This window comes from Bactrocera neohumeralis, chromosome 5, assembly GCF_024586455.1.
Source record: "Bactrocera neohumeralis isolate Rockhampton chromosome 5, APGP_CSIRO_Bneo_wtdbg2-racon-allhic-juicebox.fasta_v2, whole genome shotgun sequence".
In the NCBI taxonomy this organism is placed as follows: Eukaryota; Metazoa; Arthropoda; class Insecta; order Diptera; family Tephritidae; genus Bactrocera; species Bactrocera neohumeralis.
The window spans coordinates 65,792,475-65,801,335 of NC_065922.1; the positions used below are offsets into that span (position 1 = coordinate 65,792,475).

The window sequence follows — 8,861 nt, forward strand, 5'->3', positions numbered from 1 at the left end:
TTATGAACGACTACTGGTCAAGGCTGAGAGAAGAAAGAACTTAATTTTCTGGCACAGAATAACCACTGACGTGAACTCAATTTTCCGAAAATCCCCAAGACCTTTGGCAACTATTAATGCTAGAAATTCTGGAAACTGTTGGCCCAAATATTTACGAATCAAAAAAGGTTGAAGATGCAACAGCGTTTCAAACTGAACATACTAGAGCTATTTAACTGGGGCTCTAGCTGAGAATTTGTTGTTCAAAGAATGTAGAATGCTATTTTCTCACACCTGTAGGTGTTCTAAAGTGATATGATGACATAGGATGAGAAAATCAAGCGATTAAAATATTTATTGTCGCATGTAACAGCTTTCAGCGTTTTGCGTCGGAGATATTTGCAACCTGCGCGCGAATATAACCGACATTAATTTGAAGGTTTGTGGTTAGAACATTTTATTTCGTATACTTCTTTTTTAATATACTGACATTATACTAGCCGCATTGCTTGCTTTATGGTGCATCAGTTGTTGGTTCATCAGTGGTTGGCGCATCAGTAGTTGCTGCATCAATCATGGTTCAACAGTTGTTGTTGTCTCAGTTGTTGTTGTTGTCAGCGGGTTTAATCTATCAGTAATTAGATTTATAGCAGTTTTGCTGATTACGGTTTCAAGGAAGAACCGATCGCAGTCGACGCCGTCTTCACATTTTGCAGGCAAAAGATCTTTGGCAACTTGTGTGGCTACATTGGAGACCAAGGTGGACACCTTATCCATCAGAGTTGCATGAATTGACTCCACAATACTTCTCATTGTGTCTGTCGCTGATTCGATAATACCTTCGTATTGTTTTCGTATGAAAGGTCTTCCGCTGACGCTTTGTATTTCGCCATTGATAAATAAGGCTGGAAAGAGAATATGTGAAATGTTTAGCTGTTTATATAAGTTATTTCAAAAAAGACGGTGAAGTGTATCGTGTTTTCAGCACCTCTGTTTTGCTGGAACAAATAAATCACAAAATGTTAAGAAAAAAAGTTTTTGAAAAATAATGTCTTTCTGTACCCATGTCAGTGGAAGCAATCCCAGCTGGGCTTCGCCAAAAACTAGCCAAACAACCAAGAAAGGCACAGCCGAGCCTAAAGACAGCGAGGAGACATGCTGTTAATCTTGCATCCAAAATACACATTATGCATGACACATTATATTAAGTACACATCGGTAGTTTCAGCAGATAACCTCCATAAATATGACAAAATGCCAGCTCCAATTGAAGCAAATAGTTGTCTTCCTTGCTTGGATGTCTGCTCCTTCTACTAGCAGCTATTCGCGTTCCTTAAAAAGGAATTAAAACTAAATTTATAAGCACGGAATCTCTTACTCTTTTCCCTTAAAGTTTGTGTCGTAGATACTCAATCGCGATGCAATTTTTACCTTCCGTCCAGATTCGTTTAAGTCCATTATTTCTTTTTAAATTCCTACTGTCCGTACCAACACTCATAACAAACAATAGTACTAGAAACAAACCATCACAAACTCCCTTACCTGAAAGTATTTTTGACACTTGTATGCCTACGCCGTAGTAACTCGTAAGGATATCGGTTCGAGGAATCCTTAAAATCGCTTTTGAAATACTAAAAACCTCAGTACCTACCGCACAAAACCAGCGACACGAATTTGGTTTTCGAGAGCATTTTCCAGCAATCAACGCTTCCAAACACTAACCGATACTACCCAAAGATGCTACTTCCTCATGGGCTTTTATAAGCCGAGTGATTGAGCTATATTTCTGAGGCCGTTTTAGAGAGCTGATATTTGAACACCACCTAGTTTGGTGAAATCTGTCTACTTTACTACGCAAGTTGACATTGCTGCGCTCAGAAGTGGAATTTTTTCAGTAAGGAATTTTCTCAGAAAAGAATTTCTCAATCGCTCAAAAGTTCTCTGAAAAACTGTACCCATACAATTCTAACAATAGCAATTCATAAGTGATCGCTATCTATTGTTAACTCATGAACGTGTAGCCGCATAGCTTAAAATTAGACGTGATGTCAGTAAAATTTTCAAACTTTAGGTAGCTGTAAAATAAATCAAAGGAAACCTGATTTAAATATATCATAATCAGATCCGACAACATATTGTAATTTTTATTTTTCTGTTTTTTAATCTTCTAATATTGGCAGGAAATTCCTATATAATATAAACTCTAAAGCATTGAGTCGGGCCAGTTGAGTCACTCAGGGTACAGTATTGAATAATCCGAGGACTTCGATATCCCTCTCTCTTTATCCGTCAAACAAACACAGCTAGCATCTTCCAAACGGTAGAAGAACTACACAGACAGCCAAGCGGCATTGCTAGCCTTGCCGTCGCCAATGAATAATTATCTTAATCTCACTGGCAGGTCAACTCCACTTGCCAATAATTTGGGTTCCTGGTCAAGGACCATTTTCGACAACGAAAAAACAGGCAAGTTGTCCAAGTCAGTTGTGTACTGGAAAGTAAAGGAATCAAGTAGAATTGTGCTATACGGTACCTATAAGTAGACGTATGTAGTTATTGTCCGATTCCACTCATTTTCACAATGTGACATAAGAATATAGGAAGAAAGCCACGTACTAAGTTTTGTCGAAATCGGTTTGGTCGAGTCCCGCGTTATGGGATTTCACCAAAAAGTGGGCGAGGCCAAGCCCATCGTCCAATTTTTACCCCGGCCCCTAAAAACCTTGTCATACTATCCCGGCGGCAAATTTTTTCGTTTCTGACGCATTTAGCTATTGGTTTATCGCGCTTTATGTCGTTTTGAAGAGTACCGTTATATGGGGAGTGTGCGTGGTTTTCATCCGATTTCACCCATTTTCACATTATCGGTAGAAGTGTTTGTAGTATTTGTGATGGGCGAATTTAGTTGTTTTAGCTTTCGTGGCTAAGGAGATATATACATTAAACTTATTAGAGAGAGGTTTCCGGTTAATGGCGATTTGTGGGCGTGGCAATGGTTCGATAATGCTTATTTACGAACACGTAATTTATGTACTAGGAAACCTGCAAACGAAGTTTCATCAAGATATCTCCATTTTTACTCAAGTTATGTACAGCTCGCACGGACGGACGGACGTACATACAGACAGTCAGCCGTATTTCAACTTTTCTCGTCACCCTCATCATTTATATGTAATAGGTTGTCAAAAAAGTCTTGCGGTATTTTCGCTAGTTGGCGCTGAAAGCGCGTAGTTCTAGTTTTATTCGTCGCATCGGGTCATGCTATACCTTTTTGGAAAGCTCATTTCACGCGCTAACACGTGTTTGATTGATTGTCGTTTCTTTTAAGTCGTTCGTGAGTTATAGCGTCGCAAACATGGAGCAAAATAAAGAGAAAATACGGCATATTTTACAATACTACTACGATAAAGGCAAAAATACAACTCAAGCCGCCAATAAAATTTGTGCAGTTTATGGACCCAATACAGTTTCCATTTCCACCGCACAACGATGGTTTCAACGTTTTCGTTCTGGTGTAGAGGTGGTCGAAGATGCGCCACGCTTCGGAAGGCCTGTCGTCGAAAATTGCGATAAAATCGCTGAATTGGTCGAAAGAGATCGGCATAGTAGTAGCCGTAGCATCGGTCAATAAAAAAAAAAATTCAATAAAAATACCGCAAGATTTTTTTGACAAGCCATTGTATAGTTCGTCGCTTAGTTTTAGCTGATAAGTGTTTTAAGGATTGGAAAAATCCTTACCATAAATGTATAACATGTGGTGGGGTTTATTTTGAAGGCGATAAAATAAATATTGATAAGAACTTAAATATCTTACGTTTTATGTATAATTTCCGTGTACTTTTCTGTCACAATGTATGATCATAAGATTTGTAGTTTATGGTTTATGAATTACAATTTGACTTAGCAAAGTTCTGCCGGGCTTGGGAGGTTTATGTGTTATGACTAAATCGCATAAAGTGACTGTGGAATTTAGAAAGGGCTTAGGTGATATTCAAGCTTAAATCAAAGGCCATTATCAACAAACGCGCTGCGAAACCCAAAAACTTCAAATTAATCGAAACAAAAAACAGCAAGTTTATTACATACGTATTTTAGTTATTTACTGTATATATATATATTTTAGATAACCCAGATATTAGCAGCACCACTCTTCAAACAAGAAACCAAATTGAATGAACATGTTCACGCTCTGTCAATTTTAATTTAACCTAGCCACAACCTGTAATCATTGTATCTATCAAGATAATCCCAATACTCCTGCACACGTTTAGAGCGAAGAGTTTGTGCATTTTTATTTGTCGTACTTTCAGAATTATCTGTTTCTTTTGCTGTTTCTGAACTTTCCCCAGGCTTAGTTGTTACAATCTCAGAGCTGTCATTGTTACTTTCATTACTTTTCTCCTCATCTTTTTTCGTCGGATTATTTATCACAGCCTTAACACGTTCCTTCTCATTTTCATCAGCAGCTGGTTTACCACTAAGTAAGCTTGCGATTAGTTCCTTAGCTAAATCCGATCCTATAACTAATGTTGTTTGTGGTTGATTTATTACTACTGAGATAGGATCCGATGGGCTCTTCGCTGGTTGTTCAAGCGCTTTTCCACTAACCCTTGGCATATTGCTGGCAAGCATTAGAACTGAAATCAAAGAATTTAGAAAACATATTTATTATAACTTTAGTGAGTTTTTTGCTGGTAATGGATAATATTCTAAAAAACATTCCTTATGCCTAGTGTCACCTTGAAAGAGATTTTGTACTACATGACCGCTGATAACTTGCTGGGTGTTTAAGCTTGTTGCAGAACGGTCCAAGCATCAGATTACAGTTCTTGTAAAACTTGTTCTTTTTATTTTAATTCACACTAACCAGAATACAATGTAATTTATTCCTCTTTATGCAACCATCCGTCCTATTAGTTGCCTTTTCTGATTCTAATTAATAGCAGTTAATTATTATACTCACCGGCAATAGTCAAAAGCAAACATATTGATCCCGGTAACATCTCCTTTGCCATTTCGTTAGTAGAAATCACGGATGTCTAACGTTCACAAGTTGACAGTCGCACGTTATCAAGTGGACTAATTTGTGAAGAAACTTATAAGAATACTTATGTGTTGAAAGAGTATTTCACTTGTATCTAAGTTTTGTTTTAACAATACCAAACCATAAATGATCTCCGCCTATTGTTGTCAAGAAACGTGTAGTCACATAACGAATATTTTTCATTGTGGAAAAAATGCTATAGGCGTGTTTATAACCAATAAGATAAATGAATAAATTTCCAAATCGATTTAATTAATTGAGAGGTTCATCGTATAGTGAGTTCTGAATTCTTCTTAAACTAATCTTGTTCTTCTTTATTGACATAGACAGCGGTTACGCGGTTATAGCGAAGTTTACAACAGCTAGTCGTTCTTCCTTTTCGCTGCTTGCCAACAATTTGGGATTCCACATTACAACGGACTGCAGGCCTTTCTCTTCCTCTGCTTCCCCCGGTGGGTACTGAGTCGAATTCTCTCAGAGCTGGAGGGTTTTCATCCATTCGGACGACATGACCCAACCAGCGCAGGTGCTGTTTCCTAATTCGCTGTACAATGTCAATAACTCATAAAACTTATCGTTCCATCGACTGCGGTATTCGCCGTGGCCAAGGCGCAAAGAACCTTAAGTTTTCCGCAGAACCTTTCTCTCGGATGCTCGTAACGTTCACTCGTCAGATGATGTCACTGTGTATGATGAGTCACTTGTAGAGCTTAGTCTTTGTTCGTCGTGAGGGCACTTTACTTCTCATTTGCCTACTCAGTCCGAAGTATCACCTGTTGGTAAGAGTTATTCTGCGTTGGATTTCGAAGCTGACGTTGTTGTTGGTGTTGATGCTGGTTCCAAGATAAACGAAATATCTACGACTTCGTAGTTATGACTGTCGACAGTGACGTGGCAGCCAAGTCGCGAGTGCGACGACTGTTTCTTTGATGACAGAAGATATTTCGTCTTGCCCTCGTTCACCACCAGACCCATTTGCTTCGCTTTCTTATCCATACTGTAGAAAGCAGAACTAAGGGCGCGGATATTGAGGGCAATGACATCAAAATCATCGGCGTATGCCAGCAGCTGTACACTCTTATAGAAGATTGTAACTGCTCCACTCATTTCTGCAGCTCGAATAATTTTTTCCAGCAGCAGATTGAAGAAGTCGCACGATAAGGAGTTGCCATGTCTAAAACCTTGTTTGGTATCGAACGGCTCGGAGAGGTGCTCTCCGATCCTGACGGAGCTTTTGGCGGGGATACCAAATTCAGATACAGCGGCATAAAGGCCAAGCGATAGGTTGAGTAAAAATTGAGACATCTTGATAAAACTCGGTGCACATGTTCCTTGGCAACCGAGCGAGGTTGGAATTGCGGTAGTGCGGAATCGAAACTTTGCCAACCCACAGTGAGATATAAACAAGTTTATTAGTTAGTAAGTATCCAAACGCAATATGGAGTGACTTTTTTTGTTCGGAAGTTTTAAAAAATTGGTTGTGACTCCACCCTCTAATAGGTTTGATGTACATATCTTTCAAACTCTACAGACAAAACACCCTAATTTATTCAGAACAATACTTTTCAGTATCCCCGCTGATTCGGTAAGAAAAAATGGAATTATAACCCCGCCCACTTCCCATATACCTGTTACATTGAAAATTTCTAAAGCCGCACTATAACTGCTCAAACCAGCAGATACCAAGTATACGAGCTCCAGCGCCATTGGATGGCTTTCTTTCTACCGAAATATCGATGAAGCTACATATGTAATATATTAATAAAATTCAGAGACAGTCTTTCAATGATAATACTGTACCCTTGTACCAAAAATGGAATGGAATTTGTTTAATATCTCCTCTAGCCGCCATATACCTACATATATGAGAAGTGGTCATACTATATATAGTACCCATAAGCCACTAAGCGGACTCTATAAAATATATATAAATTATATTTTCGTGGTTTCGCTCGCAATTTATTTTTTACTTAACATTTATAATTATATTAATTTTTTATAGATAACTTTTATTATATTAATTTTTTACAGATAACTTTTATTTTTATTATTTAAATTCTATGCGAACTCAACTCCTCTTTCTGATGGCCATTTTTATAATGATGGATCCATTAATTTTGAATTTGCTCGTTACCTTCTATCACATTATCCAACAACTGGCGCCAGTATTTTTCCAAATTATTAGTACCGTTATGAAATTAATGCCATTGTGCTGGACTCTTTCTGTTTACCAACTTGCAGTTGAGAAATGCGAAGGTCACAATCACCATTCACTTTGTGGTTGCTGCAGTTGCCGAGTTTGACAACCAAGCAGCAAAACTCTTACAATATCTCAGAAATAAGAAAATGAAGAATACAATAGATCTATCATAAGTGATCTCCAACAGCGTATGAAAATGGGTAGCAAAATCGATCTTCCAAAGTGATACCTTAACTGATATGTAAAAATGATCGCCATGAGGAGCTGAGATGATTTAGCCATGTCCGTCAACCGGTATATACGCGGCGTAGACCCTCAACTTTTAAGATATTAGTCCGAAATTGCGCAAATTTCCTTTCCTCCCAAATAAGCTGTTCTTTTGTTTGAATTGCTGATATTTGACGGCTGTCGTACAAAGTGAAAGCTTAAAATTAAGTTCTTACATGGAAGCGTTTTTTTTATTTGACGAGTTATCTTTCCGAAATGTGAGTATGGATTACTACTGGGCAATGCTAGAATACCCAAATATTTTTTGTAGAACGGATCACTATAATACATATATAGCTACCATACACTCTAAATGATCAAAAATCAAACTCAGCATTTTGTATACCCTTCTCTGTTGTAAGAAATGCACCTGTAAAGGTAATTATAGCTTCAGTGCAATTGATTTTTCTTGTTATTTACTAACCTTAGATAAAAATAAATCGTTTGTTGCTTTTTTGCTTAATTTATTTAACTACATCAGTTTTTTATAAGAGGTATCGTCTGGCACCTCTCGCGAATTATGCTTGTTTGTATGTATATTTCTATGCAATTTATAAGTAACTATAAGAATCACCATAATTAAAATAACTCGATTCCTCAGAGTCACACCAACTATCATCACACTGTACAGTATAACCACTGCCACTAAAGTAACTCGATTCCTCAGAGTCACACCAACTATCACAAAACAAGTCTTTATAATCACCAATACTGACATAACTAGCTTTTGTGGCATAAGAAGAAACATAATTTTGTATCGCGTTTGCAAGAACTTCATTGGTGTCTAAAGCAATAGGTGATGGATTCACTTCTAGACTCAATGGTCTCGACGATTGTGGTGTTAGCTTTTTAGGTGGCTTTCCATTAACTAGTACTATACTCGTACAGCCGACAAAGTGTAGAGCTGAAACGAAGAAAAAAGAAAAATGTATACGTTAGCAATGTAGTAGCAATGAGAAACTACTGTGTGTTATCCTTAATCTCTGAGTTATTCCTCGACCACTCCTTACACAGCAGCAGCTTTTGTGCCGTAACTCCACTGCACCAAAACACGACATCAACACACCGCAAAAACCTCTCATTAAACCTGTGACTCTGAATATCCCGTGCTGGCACAACAATCTTAACAAACTTGTCTTCCCTCTTTTATTAAGTGCCAACTAGCAGATGTTTTAAGTAATATTTATCGACATTTCGAGACTCTTCCGCTGGTAATAGTACAAATATTATACATAATAGTACAATAAATAATTGTACTCACCGACAGTTGTCAGACAGAAACATGTCAGCCTCGGCAACATCTTAAATTAAGTATATATCTTCTGCAAATGATTTCACAATAGCAGGCAGTTAGACAAAAAACTAGTAACG

At 37.8% G+C, this 8,861-nt stretch overlaps 3 protein-coding genes across 3 annotated transcripts; all 3 read right to left on the minus strand.

The window, feature by feature from the left end:
- Nucleotides 1-397: 397 nt before the first annotated feature.
- LOC126758835 (uncharacterized) lies at nucleotides 398-1,699 on the minus strand. The gene is made up of 2 exons (XM_050473232.1): nucleotides 1,631-1,699; nucleotides 398-884 (listed from the first exon to the last, which is right to left on the minus strand). The coding sequence occupies exons 1-2, from the start codon at nucleotides 1,668-1,670 to the stop codon at nucleotides 553-555; spliced, it is 372 nt and encodes a 123-aa protein (XP_050329189.1). The 5' UTR covers nucleotides 1,671-1,699; the 3' UTR covers nucleotides 398-552.
- A 2,393-nt stretch (nucleotides 1,700-4,092) lies between these two features.
- LOC126758714 (uncharacterized) lies at nucleotides 4,093-5,290 on the minus strand. Its single transcript, XM_050473074.1, has 2 exons — nucleotides 4,943-5,290; nucleotides 4,093-4,616 (listed from the first exon to the last, which is right to left on the minus strand). The coding sequence occupies exons 1-2, from the start codon at nucleotides 4,992-4,994 to the stop codon at nucleotides 4,183-4,185; spliced, it is 486 nt and encodes a 161-aa protein (XP_050329031.1). The 5' UTR covers nucleotides 4,995-5,290; the 3' UTR covers nucleotides 4,093-4,182.
- Nucleotides 5,291-7,955: 2,665 nt separating this feature from the next.
- On the minus strand, nucleotides 7,956-8,861 carry LOC126759117 (uncharacterized). The gene is made up of 2 exons (XM_050473734.1): nucleotides 8,752-8,861; nucleotides 7,956-8,394 (listed from the first exon to the last, which is right to left on the minus strand). Exons 1-2 carry the CDS (start codon nucleotides 8,789-8,791, stop codon nucleotides 8,042-8,044), a joined length of 393 nt encoding a protein of 130 aa, XP_050329691.1. The 5' UTR covers nucleotides 8,792-8,861; the 3' UTR covers nucleotides 7,956-8,041.

Bases quoted from the DNA above. Each gene is read 5' to 3' on its own strand.
- LOC126758835 (XM_050473232.1), bottom strand. From the start codon at position 1,670: ATGCTCTCGAAAACCAAATTCGTGTCGCTGGTTTTGTGCG. The intron at 885-1,630 runs GTAGGTACTGAG...TTCTCTTTCCAG, and splicing joins CGTGTCGCTGGTTTTGTGCG to CCTTATTTATCAATGGCGAA.
- LOC126758714 (XM_050473074.1), bottom strand. From the start codon at position 4,994: ATGGCAAAGGAGATGTTACCGGGATCAATATGTTTGCTTTTGACTATT. The intron at 4,617-4,942 runs GTGAGTATAATA...CTTTGATTTCAG, and splicing joins TTTGCTTTTGACTATTGCCG to TTCTAATGCTTGCCAGCAAT.
- LOC126759117 (XM_050473734.1), bottom strand. From the start codon at position 8,791: ATGTTGCCGAGGCTGACATGTTTCTGTCTGACAACTGTCG. The intron at 8,395-8,751 runs GTGAGTACAATT...TCTTCGTTTCAG, and splicing joins TTTCTGTCTGACAACTGTCG to CTCTACACTTTGTCGGCTGT.